Here is a 27,660-nt window from a genome sequence, read left to right as displayed (position 1 = left end):
AAAAAAAAAAAAAAAAAAAAAAAAAAAAAATGGGTGCTGGGTGTAGTGGCTCACGCCTGTAATCTCAGCACTTTGGGAGGCCAAGGAGGGCAGATCATGAGGTCAGGAGATCGAGACCATCCCGCCATCCTGGCCAACATGGTGAAACCCTGTCTCTACTAAAAGTACAAAAATTAGCTGGGCGCCGGGTGCGGTGGCTCACGCCTGTAATCCCAGCACTTTGGGAGGCCGAGGCGGGCGGATCACAAGGTCAGGAGATCGAGACCACAGTGAAACCCCGTCTCTACTAAAAATACAAAAAACTAGCCGGGCGCGGTGGCGGGCGCCTGTAGTCCCAGCTACTCAGGAGGCTGAGGCAGGAGAATGGCGTGAATCCAGGAGGCGGAGCTTGCAGTGAGCCGAGATCGCGCCACTGCACTCCAACCTGGGCGACAGCGTGAGACTCCGTCTCCAAAAAAAAATAAAAAAAAAAAAAAAAAAATTAGCTGGGCATGGTGGCGCGTGCCTGTAGTCCCATCTACTCAGGAGGCTGAGGCAGGAGAATCGCTTGAACCCAGGAGGCAGAGGTTGCAGTGAGCCGAGATTGTGCCACTGCACTCCAGCCTGGGCAACAGAGCAAGACTCTGTCTCAAAAAAAAAAAAAAAAAAAAAAAGGAAAAAGTCACATGGGGCAGAATCCAAGACAGACCAGGTGTGAGCATCCAGCTGTCCTCTCCTGGTGGAGTCATGAATGGCACTTAATTCTCCCAGCAAGATGTGTGACAACACGCAAGCAGTGCTGCCAAGCGGGGACACTCCTGTAAGCCTGGGTGTCCAGGGTTTTTACTGGGGGTCAGTCACATACTCATGGTGGCTGACCTGAGACTCCAGCCCTTCCAGAGGCCAAGCTGATACCAAGTGGCTCCAGGCCCTGACCATAGATCACAGCATTAGCATACAGCATCCAGTGTGGCTCCAGGCCCCAGGTAAATCAAGACACTCTTTTTTTTTTGAGACGGAGTCTCGCTCTGTCGCCTAGGATGGAGTGCAGTGGCGCGATCTCGGCTCACTGCAAGCTCTGCCTCCCAGGTTCACACCACTCTCCTGCCTCTGCCTCCTGAGTAGCTGGGACTACAGGCGCCCGCCACCACGCCCGGCTAATTTTTTGTATTTTTAGTAGAGACGGGGTTTCACCATGTTAGACATTCCAAGGGCTTAGAGGTTCCCTCCCAGAAGCTGTCCAGGGCCTGTCCTTTCTTTGGAATGTGCGGGGTTTGGACAACTCAGGCCTGCTGCATTCACCCCTCGCTGCATCCCACCACAGCCTTCTGCAGCTCCCTGCTTTGCTTTGAATAATAACAACCCCAGCAATGGCGGCATCACAGCCCGTCGTTGCTGAGCGCTTGCTGTGTCTGGCTTATTGACTCCTTCCTGCAGTACGGAGAGGCAGCCGCCATCAGCCCATTCGTACAGGGAGAAACTGAAGGTCTCAGAGGGCCTGGGTTGTGCCCAGGATCACACAGTTCATAATTGGTGGAGTCGAGATCAAGTCCCTGTTTGCCTGCCTCCAAGCTCTTCCACAGGGCACCTGTGGCCTCTGGAGCCACAGTTTTTTTGTTTTTTTTTTTTTTTTCTATTTTTCTAAAAGTTAAGGCCGGGCACGGTGTCTCATGTCTGTAATCTGAGCACTTTGGGAGGCCGAGGCGGGCGGATCACTTGAGCCCAAGAGTTCGAGACCAGTCTGGCAAACATGGTGAAACCCTGTCTCTACTAAATATACAAAAATTAACCAGTTGTGGTGGGGGGGCGCCTGTAGTCCCAGCTACTCGGGAGGCCGAGGCAGGAGAATCACTTGAACCCGGGAGATGGAGGTTGCAGTGAGCCAAGATCACGCCACTGCACTCCAGCCTGGGTGACAGAGTGAGACTCTTAAAAAAAAAAAAAAAAAAGTTAAAAAAGCCCATTTTATTATAGAAATGTGTAAATATATAGAAATGTGGAGGCCGGGCGCGGTGGCTCAAGCCTGTAATCCCAGCACTTTGGGAGGCCGAGGCGGGTGGATCACAAGGTCAGGAGATCGAGACTATCCTGGCTAACATGGTGAAACCCCGTCTCTACTAAAAATACAAAAAACTAGCCGGGCGCGGTAGCGGGCGCCTGTAGTCCCAGCTTCTTGGGAGGCTGAGGCGGGAGAATGGCGTGAACCCGGGGGGCGGAGCTTGCAGTGAGCCGAGATCGCGCCACTGCACTCCAGCCTGGGAGACACAGTGAGACTCCGTCTCAAAAAAAAAAAAAAAAAAAAAAAAGAAATGTGGAAAGAATATAAGTGAATAAGCATATATCTCCCAGGCAGGAGGTTTTAAACAGAGGCAGAGGCAGGGTAGAAGTGGCAGAGGCGGGTGAGGCCTGCTGGGTGACCATTAGCTGATGACTTAAGTCCTTTGAAGATGTGGCCTGGGCAGGGAAAGAAGCAGCATCGCCTCGGTTCCAACAATAGCTTGGTTGTTCACTAGTGGGGTGGGTGACCTTGGTGGGTGACCTCTCTCTGATCTTTTTTCCCTGATTCATTCATTCATTGAATTCGCTCAGTAAATATTTACTGGGCACCTACTGTGTCTCTGGAATGGCTTGAGGCTCTAGGGGACAGTGGACAGCGTGACAGATGTGCCTCACAGGCTCTGTTCTACTGAGGAAGAGACCATCAACAAGGTAAAGGAGTGACATTTGGCTGGGCACAGTGACTCACGTCTGTTATTCCAGCCCTTTGGGAGGCCGAGGTGGGTGGATCACTTAAGGTCAGGAGTTCGAGACCAGCCTGGCCAACATGGTGAAACTCCGTCTTTACTAAAAATACAAAAATTAGCTGGGTGTGGTGGCGGGTGCCTATAGTCCGAGCTACTCAGGAGGCTGAGGCAGGAGAATCACTTGAACCTGGGAGGCAAAGGCTGCAGTGAGCTGAGATCGCACCACTGCACTCCAGCCTGGGTGACAGCAAGATTCTGTCTCAAAAAAAAAAGAAAAGAAAAGAAAAAATCTGGATGCAGTGGCTCACGCCTGTAATCCCAGCACTTTGGGAGGCTGAGGCAGATGCATCACATGAGGTCAGGAGTTCGAGACCAGTCTGGCCAACATGGTGAAACCCCGACTCTACTAAAAACACAAAATTTAGCTGAGTGTGGTGGCACATGCCTGTGATCCCAGCTACTCGGGAGGCTGAGGCAGGAGAATTACTTGAACCCGGGAGGCAGAGGTTGCAGTGAGCCGAGATCACGCCACTGCACTCCAGCCTGGGCAACAGGGCAAGACTATGTCTCAAAAAAAAAAAGTAGTGAAATGTATTAAAAGGTGTTTCCTTGTGGAGGTCCTGAGGGGGAACCATCCATGGTGTCTCTCCTGGCTTCCTGTAGCGGCCAGCAACCCTTGGTGTTCCTTGGCTTATAGATGAGTCACTCTAACCCCTGTCTCCATCTTCCTGTGGCTGTCTTCTCAGTGTCCTGTGTGTGTCCTTTTCTGTCTCTTATAAGGACACTCTCACTGGATTTAGATTCCACCCTAATTTAGTATGATCTCATCTATATCTTTACCTTAATTCTACCTGCAAAGACCCTATTTCTGAATGAGATCATATTCTGACGTTCCAAAGGGATGTAAATTTTTAGGGAAAACATTCAACTCATTATACCCAGTAAATTTGAATGTCAGATAAACTATGGATCATTTTTTAGTAGCGTATGTGTGTCTTGTGCAATACAGTCATCCAATATTGCACGGGACATAAACTAAAAACATTGTTTGTTGCTGGGCTGGGCGCAGGGGTCACGCCTGTAATCCCAGCACTTTAGGAGGATGAGGCGGGTGGATTACTTGAGGTCAGGAGTTCGAGACCAGCCTAGCCAACATGGTGACAGCCTGTCTCTACTAAAATACAAAAAACAAATTAGCTGGGTGTGGCGCACGCCTGAAATCCTAGCTACTATGGAGGCTGAGGCAGGAGAATTGCTTGAACCCTGGAGGCGGAGGTTGCAGTGAGCCGAGGCGGAGGTTGCAGAGTCACGCCTCTGCACTCCAGCCTGGGCAACAGAGTGAGACCCCGTCTGAAAAAAAAAAATTGCTTGTCGTTGATCTGAATTCAGATGTTACTGGTGTCCTGCACAGTCAGCCCTTCATATCCATGGGTTCTGCATCTGTGGATTCAACCAACTCGTGGATAAAAATTATTTGGGAAAAAAATTGTATCAGTAGTGAACGTGTACAGACTTTTTTTTTTCCTTGTCACTATTCTCTGAACAATGTAGCATTACAATTATTTACATAACATTTTCATTGTATTTGGTGTTATAAGTAATCTAGAGAGAGATGATTATTTAAAGGACACATGGCCAGGCACAGTGGCTCATGCCTGTAACGCTAACACTTTGGGAGGCTGAGGCGGGAGGATCATTTGAGGACAGGAGTTTGAGACCAGCTTGGACAACATAGTAGGGCTCCGTCTCCACAAATTTTTTTTTCCTTTTTTTTTCTGAGACAGATTTTCACTCTGTTCCCCAGGTTGGAGTGCAGTGGCGTGATCTTGGCTCACTGCAATCTCTACCTCCTGGGTTCGAGTGATTCTCCTGCTTCAGCCTCCCGAGTAGCTGGGACTACAGGTGTGCACCACCATGCGTGGCTAGGTTTTGTATTTTTAGTAGAGACGGGGTTTCACCATGTTGGCCAGGCTGGTCTGGAACTCCTGGCCTCAAGTGATCCACCCGCCTCGGCCCCCCAAAGTGCTGGGATTACAGGTGTGAGCCACTGTGCCCGGCCTTCACATTTTTTTTTTTTTTTTAATTAGCTGTGTGTGGTGGCACACACCTGTGGTCCCAGCTACTCAGGAGGCTGAGGCAGGAGGATTGCTTGAGCCTGGGAGGTCGAAGCTGCAGTGAGTCATGATTGCAGCACGGCATTCCAGCCTGGGGGACAGAGCTAGACCCTGTCTCTAGAAAAATAAAAATAAAGTATATGAGGGGATGTGCAGAGGTTATATGCAGACATATCTTTTTTTTTTTTTTTTGAGACACAGTCTCGCTCCGTCGCCCAGGCTGGAGTGCAGTGATCTCGGCTCACTGCAAGCTCCTCCCGCTGGGGTCACGCCATTCTCCTGCCTCAGCCTCCCGAGTAGCTGGGACTACAGGCGCCCGCCACCGCGACTGGCTAATTTTTTGTATTTTTAGTAGAGACGGGGTTTCACCGTGTTAGCCAGGATGGTCTCCATCTCCTGACCTCGTGATCCGCCCACCTCGGCCTCCCAAAGTGCTGGGATTACAGGCGTGAGCTACCGCGCCTGGCTGCAGACATGTCATTTTATATCAGGGGCTTGAGCATCCATAGGTTTGGGTATCCATGGGACATCCTGGAACTGATCTCCTGTGGATACCAAGGGATGGCTGTATTTTTCTTTTTTTCAAAACCTAATAAGGAGAAAAGGAACGCATGGGAGGGTGTGTTTTGCAGTTTCAGGTAAGGTGGTAGGAAGGCCTCACTGAGCAGAGCACATTTGAGCAGAGACAGAGACCTGAAGGAGGCGGGAGCAAGCCCTCTGGATATCTGAGGGAACCCTACGTGCAAAGGCCCTGGGGCAGGAGTGTGCATGGTATGTAGAGGAACAGCCAGGAGGCCTGCGGGGCCAGAGCCCGGCGAACCAGGGGAAGAGAGCAGGAGGTGAGGGCAGAGGGAGGGGACCTGAGGCCAGATCCTGCAGGGCCCCCTGGGTGGTGGTGAGGACTTTGCTTTGACTGAGTAAGCAGGTGGCTAAGCGGAATGTTCTAAGCAAAGAGCGGAATTGCTGTAGGTGCCAACGGGCACCCTCTGGTGGCTGCTTGGGGAACACACTGGGGATGGGGATGCGGCTCCCAGGCCAGGGAGGAGGGTGGCTGAGACCGAGGGGTGAGAAGCGGTCAGATTTTGCATCTGTTTTGAATGTGGTGCCATCAGGATTTGCCAATGGGTTGGATGTGTGAGAAAGGGAGGACTCCAGGATGACCCCCAGGCTTTGGGCCTGAGCACCTGGAAGGATGGAGTTACATCTTTTGAGATGGGGACGACGGTGAGAGAAGCAGGTTTGGGGCATCGTGGGTTTAAGAGGATGCCCTTGCAGAGGCGTTGAGAGACCCACGGGGCATCTGTGTGGAAGTACTGAGTAGACGCCCAGCCGTGTGGATCTGGAGCTCAAGCGAGATATCTGGACTGCAGATGGAAATCTGGGAGTCCTCAGTAGACAGATGGCATGTGACAGCCACAAGGGAATGCTTGATGGTGGAAAATGGCAGCAGCAATTGCCACGAAGACCCAGTTAAGTCATTCTTTTTTTTCTTTTTTTCTTTTTTTTTTTTTTTTTTTGAGACGGAGTCTCACTGTCTCCCAGGCTGGAGTCAGTGACACTGTGTTGGCTCACTGCAACCTCTGCAACCTCTGCCTCCTGAGTACAAGCAATTCTCCTGCCTCAGTCTCCCAAGTAGCTGGGACTACAGGCGTGCACCACCACGCCTGGCTAATTTTTGTATTTTCAGTAGAGACGGGGTGTCACCATGTTGGCCAGGCTGGTCTCGAACTCTTGACCTCAAGTGATCCGCCCGCCTCAGCCTCCCAAAGTGCTGGGATTACAGGCGTGAGCCACTGCGCCGGCTCCAGTTAAGTCATTCTTGTAGCAGATGTTTGTGCGAGGCCGGGTGCCAGGTGCTGGGTCTTCATTGAGGAGTGAAATTGGGCCTGCATCATGCGCTCTGGGAGCTGAACGTGGATGGTGGGGACGGTCATGAATCAGATGCTCTCCCCAGTGATGGTTAAGTTCAGACCATGAGGGCAATGGGCATGGTGCCCTGCAGGCGGATAACAGAGTGGACCTCGGTTGCTATACTGGGGTCCATGTGCAAATTAGAAAAAGCTGCCTCTTTCTGTAGCCTGGCACTGTCCGTTATAGTAGCCACGAACTTCGTTAAATTTACATGTAGCCTGGGTGCAGTGGCTCACGCCTGTAATCCCAGCACTTTGGGAGGCCGAGGCAGGTGGATCACGAGGTCAGGAGTTTGAGACCAGCCTGGCCAACATCGTGAAACCCTGTCTCTACTAAAAAAAGTACAAAAAAAAAAAATTAGCTGGCATGGTAGCAGGCTCCTGTAATCCCAGCTACTCTGGAGGCTGAGGCAGGAGAATCCCTTGAACCCGGGAGGCAGAGGTTGCAGTGAGTCAAAATTGTGCCATTGCACTCCAGCCTGGGTGACAGAGCAAGACTCTGTCTTAAAAAAAAAAAAAAAAAAAAAAAAATTAAATGTAGACACTAGCTGTTAAAATTTAACATAACTAAAACAAAATTAAACATTTTGTTTCTCAGCATACTGATCGTGTTTCAGTGCTCAGTAGCCACCTATGGCCAGTGTCGACCTTATTGGACAGTGCAGATCTAGAACATTTTCCTCACTGCAGGGAGTTCTAGTGGATGGTGCTGTTCTGTTCCTTTATTTCCATCTGAAGGGTGGCTATCATGATAAATGGACAAGTCTGCCCTTAGATCTGGTACCTTTGTGCAGTGCACATCCTGCCCAACCACACAGGGTGGCCCTGTTCAGTTTGATAAGTAGAGGAAGGCTTCTTCCTTCTTCCTTTTCCTTCTTCCTTCTTCCGTCTCCCTTCTCCCTTCTCTTCCTCCTTCTCCCTCCTCCCTCCTCCTCCTCCCTCCTCCTCCTCCTTCCTCCTCCTCCCTTCTCCTCCTCCCTTCTCCTCCTCCTCCTCCTTCTTCTTCTTCTTTTTTTTTTTTTTTTGAGACAGAGCCTCACACAGGGACATACTCTGTTGCCCAGGCTGGAGTGCAGTTGGCACGATCTCAGCTTACTGCAACCTCCACCTCCGGGGTTCAAGTGATTCCCATGCCTCAGCCTCCAGAGTAGCTGGGATTACAGGTGCCTGCCACCATGCCCAACTAACTTTTTTGTATTTTTAGTAGCAACAGGGTTTCACCACATTCCCCAGGCTGGTCTTGAACTCCCGGCCTCAAGCAGTCTTTCTGCCTTGTTCTCCCAAGGCGTTGGCATTATAGGCATGAGCCACTGCCCCTCTCTGAGGCTTTTTGATAGTGATAATGGAGCTAGAATATGAGAGAGAGTAAGACTTCAATAGTGAAAAGGGAAGAAGGCAGGAAGGGGTAGGAAGAGTCTTCCAACAGCATGTGCAAAGTCTCTGTGGCTGGAGGAACTAAAACCAATCTGGTTTGTTGTTGTTGTTGCTGTTTTGAGACAGGGTCTTCTCTGTTGCCCAGGCTGGAGTGCCAAACTGTGATCATGGCTCACCATAGACTCAATCTTCTGGGCAATCCACCTGCCTCAGCCTCCTGAGTAGCCCCACAGGTGTGCACCACCATGCCTGGCTAATTTATATATATATGTGTGTGTGTGTGTGTGTAAAAATATATATATATATATATTTTTTTTTTTTGGTAGAGATGGGGTCTTGCTATGTTGCCCAGGCTGGCTTTGAACTCCTGGGCTCAAGCAATCCTCCTGCCTTGGCCTCCCAAACTACTGGGATTACAGGCATAAGCGATTGCACCCAGGCAACCTAAAGACAGTCTGGATGGTATGGAGTGACCGAGGGGGTTTGTGGTCCTGTGAGGCCTTGCAGGCCCTGCTATGAAGCATGATCCTGATTCCCGAGGGCAGTAGAAGCCTTGGAAGGGTTTCAGCAGGAGATTGACATGGTCAGATGTGTCATTCTGGTTACACTACCTCCTGGTCATGTGACCTCGAGCAATTACTTAACCTCTCTGTGCCTCAGTTTCCACATCTGTAACTGAGGAGTTTCACACTGTGAGAATGTGCGTGTAACATACTTCAGTCTGCGCCTGGCACACAGTAAGTGCTATGTAAATACGCACCATTATCATTGATGATGGTTGTTGTTATTATTTGACAAGATCTCGCTGGAAGCTGTGCACAGAACTGATTGGCAGGGGATGGGGTGCGTTACAGGATTTGGGGAGACCATTGAGAAGGCTGTTGGGCTCACCCAGGCAGGATGAGATGGTGGTGGCTGGCACGGACTGGGACAGGGCTGGTGGGGAGGAGAGAGCTGGGTGAAGTGCCGGTCTGCTTGGAGGTGGAATCAGCAGGATTTATTGTGACAGGGAAGGGAGCAGCAGGGATCACGTGCAACGTCCAGGATTTTGGCCCAAAGCCCTGGGAGGATGTGAAGTTTCCAGAAGAGAATCTGGTTCACAGTGGACATTTGATCGATGCAGATTTCTTTCTCCTCCAGCTTTCAAACTGCAGCTCAGCCTGGGAATGGAATTTCTCAAGGTTACTCTGTAAGTCCCAGAACTGCTCAACGAGTCTAGGCTGGAGGATTCGGGCACAGCCCTAGGGCTTACTTCAGAGGAGGATTTTCTTAACTTGACTCTTTCTCTTTTTCTTTTTTTTTGGGACAGGGTCTCGCTCTGTCGCCCAGGCTGGAGTGGAGTGGCATGATCATGATTCACCGCAGCCTCAACCTCCTGGGCTCAAGTGATCCTCCAACCTCAACCTCCCAAGTAGCTGGGACCACAGGCATGCACTATCGTGCCTGGCTAATTAAAAAAAATAAATAAATACTGGGCGCGGTGGCTCACACCTGTAATCCCAGCACTTTGGGAGGCCAAGGCAGGCGGATCACGAGATCAGGAGTTCGAGACAAGCCTGACCAATATGGTGAAACCCTGTCTCGACTAAAAATACAAAAAATTAGCTGGGCGTAGTGACGTGAGCCTGTAGTCCCAGCTACTCGGGAGGCAGAGGCAGGAGAATTGCTTGAACCTGGGAGGCGGAGGTTGCAGTAAGTTGGGATTGCGCCACTGCATTCCCGCCTGGGTGACAACGAGACTTTGTAACAACAACAACAACAACAAAAGTTTTGCAGAGACAGGATTTCACCATGTTGCTCAGGCTGGTCTCAAACTCCTGGATTCAAGTGATCCTCCCACCTTGGCTTCCCAAAGTGTTGGGATTACAGGCATGAGCCACTGTGCCGGCCTCTGAATCTCTTCTGCATCCCAGTCTCTTTGCTCAGTTGTTTCTGAGGCCCTGGGCTTCCCCACCACCAAACCTTCGCCTAGGCCATTCTTCCCACTTGGAGGACCCGCCGTCTCTCCTTCCATTAATTCAGAATCGCACCTGGCCTGAACAAGCTGTTTCATAGGGCACCTGCCCCCAAGAGACACATGGAGGGTTAGGTTTATGGCCTGGTGTTCTACAGGGGTAATTTCCTTGGAGGCTCCTGTAGTCTGGGACAAGTTACATGTCATCCTGAGACTCAGTCTCTCCGTGAGCAAAATAGGCTAGGCAGCTGGAAACTCACTCGACATTCATTTTAAGACTGTTTTAGGGCGGATGTGTAGGAACATAAGATGAGGCGGGCAGGGTAGATGCCAGTTGTGAGGTACCTTGAAGGTCATGGAAAGCTTCTAGATTTTATTCTAAATACAGTGGGAAGCCGTTGGAGGGGTGGATCGTGGGAGCCGTTTACAGCCTCAGTAAGTTCTTCCCAATGGCCATGTGGATACTGGTTCAAAAGTAGCAAGAGTAGGCCAGGTGCGATGGCTCACACCTGTAATCCCACCACTTTGGGAGCCTGAGATGGGGGGGATCCCTTGATGTCAGGAGTTCGAGACCAGCCTGGCCAACATGGTGAATCCCCGTCTCCACTAAAAATACAAAAATTAGCCGGGCGTGGTGGTGGGCACCTGTAGTCTCACTACTCGGGAGGCTGAGGTGGAAGAATCACTTGAACCTGGGAGGCAGAGGTTGCAGTGAGCTGAGATCGTGCCATTGCATTCCAGCCTGGGCAACAGAGTGAGACTCCATCTCAAAAACAAAAACAAAAACAAAAACAAAACAGATAAATACAAAGAAAGTAGCAAGAGTAAAAGTTGGGGAACAGAAGCCCTAGGTAATTGTTTAAGTGAGAGATGAAGGTGACTTCAGTGAGAAGATAGCAGCAAAGGAAATAAAGAGGAGGATGGATTTAAGAAGATTAAGGGCTTTAGTAAGTGAACTTGCCAAAGGATTGGATATGGGGGTGATAAGAAAAGAATCTGCCAGGCACAGTGGCTCATGCCTTTAATCTCACTTTGGGAGGCCGAGGTGGTTGCATCACTTGAGGTCAGGAGTTCGAGTCCAGCCTGGCCAACATAGTGAAACCCTGTCTCTACTAAAAATATAAAAATTAGCTGAGTGTGGTGGCGTGTGCCTGTAATCCCAGCTACTCAGGAGGCTGAGGCAGGAGAACTGCTTGAACCTGGGAGGTGGAGGTTGCAGTGAGCTGAGATTGCATCACTGCACTCCAGCCTGGGTGACAGAGCGAGACTCCATCTCAAAAAAAAAAAAAAAAAAAAAGAGAGAAAGAAAAAGAAAAAAGGGCTGAGCAAGGTGGCTCACGCCTGTAATCCCAGCACTTTGGGAGGCTGAGGTGGGCAGGTCACATGTCAGGAGTTCAAGACCAGCCTGACCAACATGGTAAAACCCCTTCCCTACTAAAAATATAAAAATTAGCCAGGCGTGGTGGTGTGCATCTGTAATCCCAGCTACTCGGGAGACTGAGACAGGAGAATCGCTTGAACCCAGGAGGTGGAGGTGGCAGTGAGCTGAGATTGCACCACTGCACTCCAGCCTGGGCAACAGAACAAGACTCTGTCTCAAAAAAGAAAAAAAAAAAAAAAAAAAGAAACACAGGCCAGGCGCGGTGGCTCACGCCTGTAATCCTAAAACTTTGGGAGGCCAAGGCGGGCAGATTGCCTGAGCTCAGGAGTTCAAGACCAGCCTGGGCAACATAGTGAATCCCCCTCTCTACTAAAATACAAAAAAAAATAGCCGTGCGGCGGCGCATGCACCTGTAATCCCAGCTACTTGTGAGGCTGAGGCAGGAGAATTGCTGGAACCCGGGAGGCGGAGGTTGCAGTGAGCTGAGAAAGTGCCACTGCACTCCAGCCTGGGTGACAGAGCGAGACTCTGTCTCAAATTAAATAAATAAATAAGTAAATAAATGGAAGTATCTGGAAAGGGACGTCCTTAGGTGTCCCCAGAATCCTTCATGCAGTGACCTAACCCATCTTTTTCTCTCCGACTCTCCTCTTAGGCCTTGTATGACCCCATCAACCCTGACAGGGAGACCCTCGAGGAGGCATCACTAACGGACCCCCAGCGTCTGTCCAATGAGCAGGAGGTGCTTCGGGCTCTGCAGCCCCTGCTGGCCCAGGCCAACTTCTCCCCGCTGTCCGAGGACACCCTGGCCTACGCGCTGGTGGTCCACCACCCTCAGGATGAGGTCCAGGTACCTGGCTTCCCAGGAGAACGAAACTACCTAGAGGCCTCTAGGGTGGGGCAGAGCCTCTGGGAGGCAGGGGCTGCTGGGAGTTGTAGTCCTGAGCCTGGGACTCCCGCCCATGTGGCGCGCTTGGTGAACTCAAAGAAGGTGCTACTTTTGGCGGGGTGCAGTGACTCAAGCCTGTAATCTCAGCACTTTGGGAGTCCAAGGCGGGCGGATCACCTGAGGTCAGGAGTTCAAGACCAGTCTGGCCAACATGGTGAAACCCCATATCTACTAAAAATATAAAAAATTATCCGGGTGTGGTGGCGGGTACCTATAATCCCAGCTGCTGGGGAGGCTAAGGCAGGAGAATCTCTTGAACCCGGGAGCCGGAGGTTGCAGTGAGCCGAGATCTTGCCATTGCACTCTAGCCTGGGCAATAAGAAAAAAAAGGAGGTGCTGCTTTCTCAGGTCACTTCACTGCCATCTATTGGAAAAGTATCATATGATATGGCTCTCTTACGGCAAGAGACTTAGCACCATCTGCCAAAATTGTAATAATAAATAATATAATACAAGGCCAGATTCAGTGGCTCATTCCTGTAATCCCAGCATTCGGGAGGCTGAGGTAGGAGGATTGCTCGAGCCCGGGAGTTCCGGACTCATCTAGGCAACACAGGGAGACCCTGTCTCTACAGAAAATACAAACATTAGTTGAATATGGTGGTGCGGGCCTGTAGTCCCAGCTACTCGGGAGGCTGAGGAGGTGGGAGGATCATTGGATCCCAGGAGTTTAAGGCTGCAGTGAGCTGTGAGCCATGATCTTGCCACTGTACTCCAGCCTGGATGACAAAGTGAGACCCTGTCTCAAAAAAACAAAACAAAGCACACACACACATACAAACCCAAACCCCAAAAAGCACGCAAAATGCTAACAAAATTATAAGAAATACTAAAATCAGCTGGGTGCAGTGGCTTACACCTGTAATCCCAGCACTTTGGGAGGCCGAAGTGGCATATCACTTGAGGTCAGGAGTTTGAGACCAACCTGGCCAACATGGTAAAACCCTCTCTCTACTAAAAATACAAAAATTAGCCAGGCATGGTGGCGGGCACCTGTAGTCCCAGCTACTTGGGAGGCTGAGGCACGAGGATCACTTGAACCCAGGAGGCGGAGGCTGCAGTGAGCTGAGACTGTGCCATTGCACTCCAGCCTGGGTGACAGAGTGAGACAATATCTCAAAATAGAAATAAAAATAAAAACAAAATAAAAAACAGTAAAATCTCCCAAAGTTCCACATTTTAGTGATTTTAAACTGTAGTTTTTCCAAAGTTATGTTTTGTTGTCTCTGAAATTGGGATGTGAATTACAGGTGGTGCTGTGACATCATTTAATCGGCAGCATATTTAGTTTTTAGTTGCTTCATAAAGTAATCGGGCAGAGTCTGTGGCACCTTAGATTCTAGGAAATACGATAATAAAGATGACTTCGACGTGAATGGCACCATGTTAGATGATGAACCCTTGTGCAGTATACTACATGGACAACCATATGTGATGGCCCTGCCTAGACAGTGAATGGTGATAAATGGGAAACGGGGGAATTATTTAGGGGTGGGGCATCTGATTCTGGTATCCTGCCCTCAACATCCCTGCCCATGTTCACCCGCCACTGCTTCCTTCATCCCCCCGGCAGGTGACAGTAAATTTGGATCAGTATATCTACATCCACTTCTGGGCCCTGGGCCAGCGAGTCGGGCAGATGCCCCGGAAGTCCAGCGTGGGCTCCAGGCGTGGCTTCTTCACCAGGCTGCCCCCTGCAGAGAGGTGAGGCGGCTCTTGTTCCCCAGCTGCAGCAAGAGGGAGCAAGGTTAGAGTCAAGAGGGGACTGACAGGTCAGTGTCTGGTTTGGGTGTCTGGGCCCTGGGCGGGAAGTTGAGAAACGGGAGGCGTGACTCATCCAAACGCTGTCTTTTCTTCCCAAGGGAAAGTGAGTACTACACTCGATTCCCAGGGGAAGAGAAAGGATGGGGACAGTTCTCCCCATTTTCCAATAAGGAAAACTAAGTCTTGGAGAGGGAGGTCCACATTCTGAAGATGCAGCGCGGCCAGGATTCCGACAAACAACCTGCAAGTCCAACACCAGGGATCGATGGTGTGACTGAACCGATCCGCTGTGGTTGGACACAGCTGATCTCTGGTTTCTTCCCCATGGTTACTGAGTCGCTTTTAAGATGGTTGTGCGACTGTAGAGCCAGAGCGAGTGTCCTGGGATTAGAGGGGGCTCCCCGGGGCAGTGCAGTCCCGATCCTGCTCCTGCCTCTGTCTCTGTCCCTGTCCCTCAGGAGATACTTTAAGCGGGTGGTGCTGGCAGCGCGGACCAAACGGGGACACCTGGTACTGAAGAGTTTCAAGGACACGCCACTGGAGGGCCTGGAGCAGCTGCTGCCGGAGCTGAAGGTGCGCACGCCCACCCTGCAGCGCGCCCTGCTCAACCTCATGCTGGTGGTCTCCGGCGTGGCAATCTTCGTCAACGTAGGCATGGTGGTGCTCACCGACCTCAAGGTGGCCACCTCCCTGCTGCTGCTGCTCTTTGCCATCTTCATGGGCCTGCGGGCCTCCAAGGTGAGCATGCGCCTGCCACACCTCCTGTGGCCCTGCGCTGTGGGGACCAGGTCAGGCCACCTATAGTTGTCTCTGTTTCATGAATTGTTCCTGCATCATGTTCTTCTCCCTCCCTCCCTTCCTCCCTCCCTTCCTTCTTTCCTTCCTTCCTTCCTTCCTTTTTTCCTTCCCATTCTTCCTCTTTTCTTTCCCTTCCCTTCCCTCCTTGTCCTTCCTTCCTTCCTTCCTTCCTTCCTCCCTCCCCCTCCCCCTTCCTCCCTTCCTCCCTCCCCCTTTCCTCCCTTCCTCCCTCTCTCTCCTCCCCTTCCTTTTCCCCTTTCCCTTCCCTTCTTCCCCTTCCTTCCCCCTCTCCTCCTCTCCCCTCCCCTTTCCCCTTCCCCTTCCCCTTCTTCCCTTCTTTCCTTCCTGTTCCTTTTCCTTCCCTTCCCTCCTTCTCCCCACCTCCTTCCTCCCTCCCTTCCCTTTCTCCCTTCCCTCCCTTCCTGCCCTCTCCTCCCCTCCCCTCCCTTCCCCTCCGTTCCCCTTCCCTTCCCTACTTCATTTACTTAACACCCCTTGGGTGGGTTTCTTAATCTCTCTGAGCCTCAGTTTTCTCATCTGGAAAATGGGGATGATAGCGAGATCTGCCTTGTAGGGTTGTGAGCATGAAGTGAGTGAGTCTGTGAGAAGCACTGGGCAGTGCTCGGCTCGTGGTAGGGGCTACATAAGAGTTGACAGCTGCTCACTGAGCGCCGGCTTTATGGGCGCTTTAGTGATGTGGTGAAGGGGGTGTGTTCTGGAACCGGACTTCCTGGATTTGAATCTGGCTCTACTGTCTTCTCACTGTGTAATCTTGAACCTCTCTGTGCCTCAGCTCCAAAATCTGCAAAGTGGGGATGATGGTGGGACCTAACTCAGAGGGATGTTGTGGGGATTAAATGAATTAACATGCACAGTGCGGAGAACAGAACCTCCCACATGGCACAGGAAGTACTATGTGAGAGTTCACTAGTGCCAGGATGATGGTTGTTAGCATCACTAATTGGGCTGTTTGTTCCAAGTCCCCATCCTGACTGGGGATCATTATCATTGGGGGAGCTGGCTGACAAATGCAGCCTCCTGGGCTCCAGTCCTAGTGGACTGAATTGGAAACTCTGGGACTGGGGCCCAGGGAACTATATTTTTAACAAGCTCCCTTTTGATTCTGCTCCATGTGAGTGCTGGGCTGCCTTGAACAGTTGCACGGGTTGTTCACCATCCAAGGATCCGTGGCCCAGGGGCCAGGTGGAGGCTGACCCCCAACGTGTGCTCCACTTGCCAAAATGCGTGTCCTGTCTCGAGGCTGAGTCAGCCCAGAGGGGAGTTGCCTTTTACTGATTCTCCCCAGGGTTGGCACCGGCCCCAGGAGTGTAGACTGGTGTGAAGCATCTGTCGTACCCGATCATTCACCTGATGGCTCATTGGTTTTCAAGCTGTTTTCAGCCATGCTGACAGGTTCTTAGGAAGGCCGGTAATAAATCCCGCAGATAATAGCCAGGCTGCACAGCCTGAAATGGTGCTGGGATACTCGGGCCAACAGAGGGGCTGGGGAGGGAGCAATTTCTGCTTGGGACCAGGGCTCAGGTAGGATCTGAAGAAAGCTCTGGAAGATGGGGATTGAGCCTGGTGGAGAAAGAGCCCATGAGCTCAGCCTGGCGTATCTCATGGGGCTGGATCCAGTGAGCAGGGTAGAGAGAGGAGGCCCCAGAGGGTGGTGAGGGCCTCGAATACCCAGAGTGGCACCCTAGGTCTTATCCTGAGAATTGCAGGGAACTGTGGAAGGGTTGTAAGCATGGAGGGACAGCTGCGACCCTGGAGGGCAGAGGGGAGGGGCGAGATGAGAGTCAGGGAGGTGGGTGCCTCTGGGGAGAAGACTCTGAGTCCCAGCCCTTGGTGACCATCCGCCCTACCCATCTCTGGCCTCAGGGGGTTTGTGGAGCCTGTCAGGCTCTGAAAGACCCTATTTCAAACCCAATTCACACCAGGCATGGTGGCACATGCCTGTAGCCCTAGCTACTCAGGAGGCCAAGTTGGGAGGATCGCTTGAGCCCTGGAGTTGGAGTCCAGCCTGGGCAACATAGTGAAACCCCAAATCAAAAAATAACAATAAAAAAGCCCAGCCGGGTGTGGTGGCTCACACCTGTAATCCCAGCACTTTGGGAGGCCGAGGCGGGTAGATCACGAGGTCAGGAGTTCAAGACCAGACTGGCTAAGATGGTGATCACTTAAAGTTAGGAGTTCGAGACCAGCCTAGGCAACATGGTGAAATCCCATCTCTACTAAAAATGCAAAAATTAGACCTGGCACGGTGGCTCATGCCTGTAATTCTAGCACTTTGGGAGGCCAAGATGGGCAGATCACTTGAGGTCAGGAGTTCAAAATCAGCCTGGCCAACATGGTGAAACCCCAGCACCATGGGAGGTTGAGGAGCTAGGATCGCTCCAGGCTGGGAGTTTGAGACCAGCCTGGGCAACACAGGGAGAACCCTGTCTCTACAAAAAATACCGGGCTTGGTGGCACACAACTGTAGTCCCAGCTACTTAGGAGGCCAAGGCGGGAGGATGGCTTGAACCCAAGAGTTCAAGGCTTCGGTGCGTTATGAGTTCGCCTGTGAATAGCCACTGAACTCCAGACTGGGCTATAGAGCAAGACCGTGTCAGAAAAAAAAAAAAAACACCCAGCGTGGGTGACCCCGGTGGCTGTGTATGGGTGGGGGCGCACCCCGAACTGAGCCCACGGGGCGCTGTCCCGCCTGCAGATGTTCGGGCAGCGACGCAGCGCGCAGGCGCTGGAGCTGGCGCACATGCTCTACTACCGCAGTACGTCCAACAACTCGGAGCTGCTCAGCGCCCTGGCCCTGCGCGCGCAGGACGAGCACACCAAGGAGGCGCTGCTGGCTCACAGCTTCCTGGCCCGGCGGCCAGGGGGCACTCAAGGCTCGCCCGAAGGTAGGACGTGACCCTGGGACCCTGCCCCCGGGGGCCACACCCCCGCGAGGCCCCGCCCCAGCGCGACACGTCCCCACCCCCAGTTCCCACGGGTGGACCTGACGGATTTGCGAAGAGACCCCGACCCTCAACAGACAGGACCTCCGAATCCAGCCTCCGATCTTGGTCCCTGATGTGACTGCCCTTTCCTAACCTCAGCCTGGTTGGGAGTCTTGGCTCCATGGCACGGACCCCTCCTGTCACTCTTTTCCTCTACCTGAGCTGACACTCTCCCTACAAGAGACCCTGTGCGCTCCTTGTGTAGGCCCCAGGTGGTCCCCTTCCCTACAGGAGCCCCCACCTTCCCTGCGCAGGAGCCCCTGACTGATCCCCAGACGAGAGTCCCAGAGCTGGGCCTTCTGGCCCTCTCAAGCCTCCTGGGCCTTGTTCCGTTCCCTTCCAAGCCTCAAGATCACTCCTACGCTTCTCCCAAACCCAGACCCTTCCTGTTCTTTGCCCTGCGCCCCTCCTTGCTGGTCCCCCAAATCTTCCCCGATCTCAGTGTGACCTCAGAACACCTGCCTCTCCCCTTGCAGAGACCTCCAGGTGGCTCCGGTCGGAGGTGGAGAACTGGCTCCTAGCCAAGTCAGGCTGTGAGGTGGCCTTCAACGGAACTCGGGCCCTGGCGCATTTGCAGGCCCTGACCCCCAGCATGGGATTGTACCCACCCCCGGGTTTCCCCAAACTAGACCCAATGACTCCAATCACTTCCGAGCTCCCGCAGGCCACGCCCAGCAGTAACACCCCCTGAGTAGAACCTACCTTCCTGCCCAGTCAGCAGACTAGGAACTAAGCCCCGCCTTGTTCACGACAGGCTGTCAATAGCTGTTATACTTTTTGACTCCAACTTCCAATGACAGGTAATTATTTTTGCTACACTGTGTGCTTGAGCAAAGCAGCCAATCAAAGTAGCCAGCAGTTGCTAAGTCCCCCCCGCCCCTTCTATGAACAGCCAATCAAAGCGATTTAGCTCGGTTTCTGTTCCATTTCTTAGTCCCACCTTCACCATAAACATCCAAGTGTGGTTTGACCGAGGAGCTGGGGGTGTCTGCCAATCACAGCTGCTCAGCTCTGGCTTCTGTAAACCGCCAGGTAGAGTTAAAGCTGCGCCCTCCCGAGACTATATATCATTGTCTTTTTTAGCCCGCTCCAGGCAAACTGCCCATCATGTGCACCAAGGCCGTTTAGCCCTGCCTCCTGGCAAACGGCTAGTGACAGCTGCTGGGTTCCATCAACCTTGGGCAGCCGGTTGTCGCTGCAGGGAAGCCACCAATAAGAATTTCGAAAGGAAACCTGATCTTGCTATCAATTGCTGCTGCTTAAATGGCAGGCCAGCTGGTCAGCTGCTGATCAGGGTGTCTAGGCTGAAGGAGTTGGAGACCTTGTGCTAGGTAGGTGAACCAGAAACCACCCTCGCCACCAAGACTCGCTCCCAACCTGGCTCCCAGCAATCTCAGGTGCCTTCCTCGCCCAGGTCCTTCACCCTTTCTACAGAAACTACCTCGGTCTGGATCTCCCCACCACCAGCAGCCTGTGCAATATTTATTAGTCTATCAATTTCTCCCCGGTCTCCTGTCCCAAAGTAATAAATCATGTTTAATAAGTCTGGATGAGGCTACTCTCAACACACTGCCTTTAGGGTAACCTTGCTGTGTAGGAGCAGTTAAAAAATTATTTTAAGAAATCTGGATGAGTAGAATGGCTGCAGGAGTTGGAGGGAAGGAAAGCAATTGAATCCTGGAAAGAAGGGAGGGACTCTAGCTAGATCTTGGGGTCCCAGACAGAGAAAGCTGTAGTCCTAAAAAGAGGCTGGGTTCATGGTTGGTGAAACAGACAGTCATAGAAGAGGATCTTAGAAGAATCTGATTCCTGAGGAGTCCCAGGGCCTGATGAACAGAGGAGATAGGGTAGCCATGTGCGATTATGCAGATTTGCAGATTTTTTTTTTTTTTTTTTGAGACGGAGTTTCACTCTTGTTGCCCAGGCTGGAATGCAATGGTGTGATCTTGGCTCACTGCAACCTCCATCTCCTGGATTCAAGTGATTCTCCTGCCTCAGCCTCCCGAGTAGCTGGGATTACAGGCGCCTGCCACCATGCCTGGCTGATTTTTTGTATTTTCAGTAGAGATGGGGTTTCACCATGTTGGCCAGGCTGGTCTCGAACTCCTGACCTCAGGTGATCCACCCACCTCAGCCTTCCAAAGTGCTGGGATTACAGGTGTGAGCCACCAAACCCGGTCTGTGCAGATTGTTAACTGCACAAAGGAACACAGCCACGACTGGGTGGCTGTAAGATCCAGCTCATACCCCTGCATGTGTCCTGGTGTGGGGCTGGGTCAGCAAGAAGAAGGGGTGCCTTCTAATTTTTGCTAACGTGTCATATGGGCTAGAGCCAGCCTTTGGAGAGAGGGGAAGTCTCCCTCTCTAGGACCCCAAATGTTCAGTCCCTAGAGAGGGAGACTGGGCCAGGCGTGGTGGCTCACGCCTATAATCCCAGCACTCTGGGAGGCTGAGGTGGGTGGATCACCTGAGGTCAGGAGTTCGAGACCAGCCTGGCCAACATGGTGAAACCCCGTCTCTACTAAAGATACAAAAATTAGCCAGGCATGGTGGTGGGCGCCTGTAATCCCAGCTGCTCAGGAGGCTGAGGCAGGAGAATTGCTTGAACCCGGGAGGCGGAGGTAGCAGTGAGTGAAGATCACGCCACTGCACTCCAGCCTGGGTGACAGAACGAGAACTCCGTCTCAAAAAGAAGAGAGAGACTGGTTTCCTAGAGGGAAAAAGAAAGCTCTCTTCCCAAATGGAAAGTTAGTAGAAAGAATAAAGAGTCCAAAGTTAGCCAGGTGTGGTGGCTCGTGCCTGTAGTCCCAGCTACTCGGGAGGCTGAGGCAGGAGAATCGCTTGAACCGGGAGGCGGAGGTTGCAGTGAGCCGAGATCGCACCACTGCACTCCAGCCTGGACAAAAAGAAAAGAGTCCAACAATCTAGAAACACACACTATGCCCGGGGCTCTGAGAGAGAGCAACAGAGTGACAGAAGCTTGGGCAAAGAGACAGGACTGACTGGTCACTGCAGGCTTCCTATCCTAAGAGGGTTTGCTGGGACCCAGAATCCAGGTTCTTCCCAGAAGTGTCAGAAGGTCTAGATTCAGGTGCCTCTCAGAGGTCTCTTGGGCCTTGAGAGGGGAAGGCCCAGGCTCTTGGGTCTGTGGGAGGGAAACGGTGACTGGGGTCCTGGCTCCTGTGTCCTCGGGAAGAAGGGATAGGGGGCTGGGAGATGGGCATTCTGAGGGCTGAGCAGCTGGTGGTGGGAACCCTATTAGGTTCAGGAGAGGTCAAGCGTGCGCAGCCTGGGGCCCTGGAGGCGGAAGGAAGGAAGGAAGGAAGGCGATCAAGGCAGAGCCCGCGGTAAAACAGTTTTATTTTCTGGAGGACGCGCGGCGACGGGGGCCGGGAGCGGGCGGGGGCCGCCGGGCGAGGCGGGGCGCTCACTCCCGCTTCCGCAGGTGGATGTAGATGATGCCGCTGACCAGGGCGAGGGGGAAGGCCACCCAGGCCAGGGCGAAGCAGTATCCGAAGCTGCCGCCTCGCGGGTGCTTCGCTAGGATCTCCTCGGCATGAATGGCATAGATCAAGGCCCCAGTAAACACCGCCACGCCTGCGGAAGACGAAAATCACGCGTCACGCAGTGCCCCTCAAGAAGACTACATTTCCCAATATCCCATGGGGGCAAAGAAACGCCGGAGGGCGAGTGGGCAGCGCCATTGCCTGCTGGGAGTTGTGGTTCTCTCTCCCCAGCGCCGTGCAACTGCAGCGCGGCCTTAGGTAACCGATTTAATCTCTCTAGGTCCGATAATATCTATCCATCCAAGGAATACTTTTTTTTTTTTTTTTTTTTTTTTAATTTGAGACGGAGTCTTGCTCTGTCACCCAGGCTGGAGTGCAGTGGCCGGATCTCAGCTCACTGCAAGCTCCGCCTCCCGGGTTTACGCCATTCTCCTGTCTCAGCCTCCCGAGTAGCTGGGACTACAGGCGCCCGCCACCTCGCCCGGCTAGTTTTTTGTATTTTTTAGTAGAGACGGGGTTTCACCGTGCTAGCCAGGATGGTCTCGATCTCCTGACCTCGTGATCCGCCCGTCTCGGCCTCCCAAAGTGCTGGGATTACAGGCTTGAGCCACCGCGCCCGGCCCCAAGGAATACTTTTGAATGTGTTTCTATAAGACAAACATGCAGTAGTAAATTAATAAAGCAAGAGAGAGGCTTTGCAAGAACCTAGAAAAATAATGTTCCCCAAACTGAGGACTATGATTAAGTTAGCCCTTTGCACCTTAAGTCAAAAAATTAAAAAGTAAGCAAAACTCCTTGAAGTGTCTGATGCACAATAGGCACGCGAGAAACAGCAGTTGACTGACATAAATATTATTACTATTATGATTCAGGGCTCTCTACTGAGGTACTAATTAGCTTATCCCCCAACGTCACCCCCAATCCCTGGGACCAAAACTATTTACCTATACCTCCTTCCCCAGCCCCGGCTCCCTGAAGCTCTAAGTTCCCTGATGACTCATAGGCACAGGCCACAACTATCATTAGCCACTGAAAACTACAAGTCCCAGCAATCCCTGGGGGCAGAGAGGTAGCCCACGGAGGCACCTCTCGTGGCTCTTGGGGTGTTGAAAATTGTTTTCTTCTGCGAGAGGCCCATTCTCAGGGTCCCCAGCATCTTGACGCACCCCACTTCCCTTCTGCTCAATTCTTGGGGGATTAGGGGTGGGGAGGGGCAGTGCTTACTGGTGCAAAGCTGGCAGAGGCCGGTGGCATAGAAGAGACCTCCTCGTCGCATTGTGTAGAGCTGGAACATGAACAGGATGAAGGACAGACAGCAGAGAATGAGGGAGAGCACCATGAGGACCTGCACCGCCTTCAGCCAGCCTGCAGTCAGGAGGACACAGAAGGGGACATCACGGTGGGTCCAGAGTGCCAGCTCCACCTGATTGCTTACCATGTGACCCTTCTCTGCCCCATCCCTGCTCCTGTTTAGACCCATACAAGCTCACTTAGATTATTGCTTATGTTGACCTTGAGCCCTGTTACCTTGCTAAATTCCTGTCTCAGTTCTAGTAGTTGCTTTGCAGATTTTTATTTTATTTATTTATTTATTTATTTTTTGAGACCAGGTCTTGCTCTGTTGCCCAAGCTGGAGTTCAGTGGTGCAATCATGGCTCACTGCAGCCTTGTCCTCCAGGGTTCAAGAAATTCTCTCACCCCTGCTCCTGAGTAGCTGGGGTCACAGGCACAAGCCACCACACCTGGGTAATTTTTAAATTTCTTGTAGAGACAGCGTTTCCCTATGTTGTCCAGGCTGGTCTTGAACTCCTGGGCTCAAGTGATCCTTCCTCCTCAGCCTCCCAAGGTGCTGGGATTACAGGTGCGAGCCACTGTGCCTGTCCACTTTGCAGAATTTTAATGGATTTTCTACAACATGTTTACTGGGAATAGAGACACTTTTTCCTAATTTATTTCCCATGCCTTTTATTTATTTTTCTTGCCTTCTTGCATTGGCTACTCCAGTAAAACGTTGAATAGAAGTGGTAAGAGCAGACCACTTCCTTTAATCTTAGTTTTGCATTAAATCTTTCACATAGAACTTTAGATAGATGCAGCTCTATTTCTTTAGCACTCCAATGCACCTGGCCCCGCCCCTTTAGCACCTTAAGTGGTTTCAGCCCCATTCCCTTGGAACTTGGATGAAATGGTCCCAGGCATCCATTCAGAGCACCAGCCCCATCTCCTTAAGGCTTTTGAAAAATACTCTTGGGATCAGAATCTTGGGAGGTTTTTCTCTATTCTTTTTTTTTTTTTTTTTAAGATGGAGTCTTACTCTGTCGCCCAGGCTGGAGTGCAGTACTGCAATCTCAGCTCACTGCAACTTCCACCTCCCGGTTCAAGAGATTCTCCTGCCTCAGTCTCCCGAGTAGCTGGGACTACAGGCGTATGACACCATGCCCGGCTAATTTTTTTGTATTTTTAGTAGAGACGGGAATTCATCATCTTGGCCAGGCTGGTCTCAAACTCCTGGCCTCATGATCCACCCGCCTTGGCCTCCCCTCTCTATTCTTTAAACCTATAGCATGCCGTCTCACCCTTTCTGAGTCAGAGAAGGAGGCTTTTATCTATATGGCCTCTTCAGAACAGGAGGTACTGGCTGGACGCGGTGGCTCATGTCTGTAATCTTAGCACTTTGGAAGGCCGAGGCAGGTGGATCACCTGAAGTCAGAAGTTTAAGACCAGCCTGGCCAACATGGTGAAACCCTGTCTCTACTAAAAATACAAAATTAGTCAGGCATGGTGGCACACACTTGCAGTCCCAGCTACTCGGGAGGCTGAGGCAGGATAATTGCTCGGAACTGGGAGGCAGAGGTTGCAGTGAGCCGAGATTGCGCCACTGCACTCCAGCCTGGGCAACAAGAGGAAAACTCCGTCTCAAAAAAAAAAAAAAAAAAAAGAAAAAAAACCAAGACGTAGGTACATCCAGACAGGCGGGACATGCATTAGCCCTAGGCACTCAGCAACTCAGGCCTGGACCCCGCCCACTCCAACTTTGTTGGGGGAGGGTTCCCAATCTTGGTTCCCTGAGGACACTAAGGGTTTCCCTTCCCCTTTGAAGACCAGTTCCGCCGCCCTCACCCCTCACCATTCTCGCTGACGTTACTGCAGGCCCACGTTTTGGTGTCATTGTTCCACGTGCAGTCGTACCAGAGATTCAGGGACTCTTTCCCGGGGAGAGTCCACCAGGACTGAGATGGACAGAGAATGAAACAAGGGGCAGGGTTAGGAAAGGGGAGGGCACAGGGTCAGGGAGACTGTGGGAAGGGCTGGGAAAAGGGTGGGGTATCTGGGATGGGGCAGAACTGGGGAGAGCTAGGATTTAATATGAGAGGGGGTAGGGTCAGGATAGGGAGGAGGCATCGGAGGTAGAGCTACAAGGGTTAACCTGGTGGTTCACGCCTATAATCCCAGCACTGTGGGAGGCTGAGGCAGGCGGATCACTTGAGGCCAGGGGTTCGAGACCAGCCTGGGCAACATGGTGAAACCCCGTCTCTACCAAAATAAAAAAAAATTAGCCGGGCGTGGTGGCAGGTGCCTCTAATCTCAGTGCTCATGGGGCTGGAGAATCGCTTGAACCGGGAGGCTAAGGTTGCAGTGAGCCAAGATTGCACCACTGCACTCCAGCCTGGGGGACAGAGTGAGACCCTGTCTCAAAATAAATAAAATAAAGGCCGAGCACGGTGGCTCAAGCCTGTAATCGCAGCACTTTGGGAGGCCGAGATGGGCAGATCACAAGGTCAGGAGATCGAGACCATCCTGGCTAACATGGTGAAACCCCGTCTCTACTAAAAAAATACAAAAAACTAGCCGGGCGAGGTGGCGGATGTCTGTAGTCCCAGCTACTCGGGAGGCTGAGGCAGGAGAATGGCGTAAACCCGGGAGGCGGAGCTTGCAGTGAGCTGAGATCCGGCCACTGCACTCCAGCCTGGGCAACAGAGCCAGACTCCGTCTCAAAAAAAAAAATAAATAAATAAATAAATAAATGAAAAATAAAATATAAAATAAATACTAGGTAAAGGGGGCGGGGCCAGAGTGCCTTTAGAGGAGGGGTGTGGCAAGATTCCAAAGGGGAGCAGAAGGGCCCTGAGCTCCAAGTAGGCTTACCTTGTCCAAAGTGGCCACAAAAAGCAGGATGAGAATGAGGATGTGAAGGGCTGAGACCACCAGCAAGAGGAGTGACATGGCTGCGGTGGAAGCCTGGGGAGGGGGAGCAGGGGACGGAGTCTCAAGAGGTTTGCACAGCCCAGGCACAGTGGCTCATGCCTATAATCCCAGCACTTTGGGAGGCCGAGGCAGGTGGATCACTTGAGGTCAGGAGATCGAGACCAGCCTGGCCAACATGGTGAAACCCCATCTCTACTAAAAATACAAAATTAGCTGGGTGTGGTGGTGCACGCCTGTAATCCCAGCTACTCAGGAGGCTGAGACAGGAAAGTCACTGGAATCCGGGAGGCGAAGGTTGCAATGAGCTGAGATCGTGCCATTGCACTCCAGCCTGGGTGACAGAGCAAGACTGTCTCAAAAAAAAAAAAAAAAAAAAGGCACAAAGGCAGGTGAGATGTCTCCTGATGGAGGAAGGGCTTGGGTGCAGACTCCTGGGTCTCTCAGGGAGGAGGCCGCTGGGGCCTGGATTCCTGAGTTCCCCATTGGCTGGAGGGGTGGAGAGGGCCAGAGGTGGATTCTTGGGGTCCTTGAATGAGGAGGACTCACAATGTGGCTCCTTTCTCCCCAGAACCCTGTCTCTGGGTTACATACAGGCCAGATGGTGAAAATTCAAGTTGAGACCCCCGCCCCAAACCCTGATGTATCAGGATGGAGGAGCTGTCCCCAGCGACAGGCATCCTTGACTCACACCACTCCTCTCCTGGGGTGAGGGGAGGAGGGGGACCTGGTGAGTCATCTGGTGACTCATTCCTGCTCCCCCCCATCTCTAAGCACCAGGGAAACCCCAGCCTCTGGCTATGTCCACGAGGTCCTCACCCCACCCTGCTGCCAGACTGGTGACTGCTGGACATCTTCTGGAGGAAATGGATGGGATTCGCGTTGCGGGGAAGAGAGGCCTGAGAAGGAGTTAGCCTCCCAGGACCCTTTGGTGCCCAGGAACAGGGGACCTAGAGGTCTCCCAGATTTGGGGTGTTCTCATGCAATGCCCTGATCTCAGGGCCCTCAGAGGACAGTGGACACCGCTGAGGAAAAAACTGCAGCAAGTTTTCGGTGGAGGGTTCTGCTGGGACCCCAAAACTTTGCTGGGCCCCACCCCTTCCCATATCCCCACCTCAAGTGCTAAGAGATCACTTATTAAATGACAAGGATTTCCAAGAGTAAGGGGCGTCTCTCCCAGCCTGGGGGTGTCCTTCCCAAACTGCTACATTCCCAAGTAAATTAAGAAGTCCCAGCCCTGAATAACGGACTGGAAACTTACCGAGAGCTGCGAAAAAAGTCAGAGCTGGAGTCGGTCTCGTCCCTCGCTCGGGCCTCCGTGCCCCGCCCTTCTCCTCCCTCCTTTCACCCTCCCGAGGCCCCCGCCTCTCTCACCGCCTTCCTCCCTTGCTCTCCCCTCCAATCCGGAACCCTTTCTCTCTCGCTCGCTCTCCTTCTGCCTCTCCTCTCTTCCTCCTGCCCTCACTGTCTGGGCCGCCTTCTCTCTTGCTCCCGTTTCTCTTTCTCTCCTCCTCGCAATATATACTGACCCTTTTATAAACCCACTCTCACCGCGCCCAGCTGAGGTCCGCCGCCAGTGGGAGGGCCCAGGCACTCCGGTTCCTCTTTCTTTGGGCCCCCACCCAATCCCCTCAGACAGACATCATCTGGGGCTCCCTCCCAGAGTTGAGAGGAGAAACTCTTGGAATGGGGCTCTGGGGAGGGGCAAGCGTCAGGGGTGGGAGGGCCCGATTCTCAGGACCCTTGGGTTTTGAGGTCTTGTCTTGGGACCGGATGTCTGCTTTCCCTGATGGAGCTTGGGGCTGGACAGGAGTCTGGGAAAGGAGGCCAGATTTCTGTGGCATGCATTGAGATTGGGCTGATGAAGTTGGCCCCGTGGTGGGGGTTAGAGGATGGGAGATGAAGTTTGTGAAACCCGGCAGGGCATTGTGGCTCACGCCTGTAATCCCAGCACTTTTGGGAGGCCGAGACGGGCAGAT

General features: G+C 52.3%; 2 protein-coding genes across 7 annotated transcripts in view; one reads left to right on the top strand and one right to left on the bottom strand.

Annotated features, from left to right (window-relative positions):
* Positions 1-19,520, top strand: part of TMEM143 (transmembrane protein 143) — a 26,259-nt gene extending 6,739 nt beyond the window's left edge. For 2 of the 4 annotated variants that reach the window (XM_025368587.1, XM_025368585.1), the window contains 5 exons: positions 12,112-12,306; positions 13,979-14,109; positions 14,628-14,907; positions 17,684-17,873; positions 18,449-19,520. In XM_025368587.1, coding sequence (XP_025224372.1) covers positions 12,112-12,306; positions 13,979-14,109; positions 14,628-14,907; positions 17,684-17,873; positions 18,449-18,663 — 1,011 coding nt within the window. In that variant the 3' untranslated portion in view covers positions 18,664-19,520. The remainder of the gene's footprint in view (positions 1-12,111; positions 12,307-13,978; positions 14,110-14,627; positions 14,908-17,683; positions 17,874-18,448) is intronic. The other 2 variants (XM_025368589.1, XM_025368588.1) reach the window with 1 other exon arrangement.
* A 1,793-nt stretch (positions 19,521-21,313) lies between these two features.
* EMP3 (epithelial membrane protein 3) lies at positions 21,314-27,326 on the bottom strand. Of its 3 annotated transcripts, none has more exons than XM_025369021.1 (5): positions 27,233-27,326; positions 25,625-25,717; positions 24,606-24,708; positions 22,703-22,843; positions 21,314-21,569 (listed from the first exon to the last, which is right to left on the bottom strand). In XM_025369021.1, exons 2-5 carry the CDS (start codon positions 25,700-25,702, stop codon positions 21,400-21,402), a joined length of 492 nt encoding a protein of 163 aa, XP_025224806.1. In that variant the 5' UTR covers positions 25,703-25,717; positions 27,233-27,326; the 3' UTR covers positions 21,314-21,399. The 3 variants fall into 3 exon arrangements, with proteins under 3 accessions (XP_025224806.1, XP_025224805.1, XP_025224807.1); XM_025369020.1 differs by lacking the exon at positions 27,233-27,326 and adding an exon at positions 26,943-27,196; XM_025369022.1 differs by lacking the exon at positions 27,233-27,326 and adding an exon at positions 26,501-26,557.
* Positions 27,327-27,660: the final 334 nt, after the last annotated feature.

Source organism: Theropithecus gelada, chromosome 19, assembly GCF_003255815.1.
Source record: "Theropithecus gelada isolate Dixy chromosome 19, Tgel_1.0, whole genome shotgun sequence".
NCBI lineage: Eukaryota > Metazoa > Chordata > Mammalia > Primates > Cercopithecidae > Theropithecus > Theropithecus gelada.
This window is presented reverse-complemented; position numbering and strand designations above follow the sequence as displayed.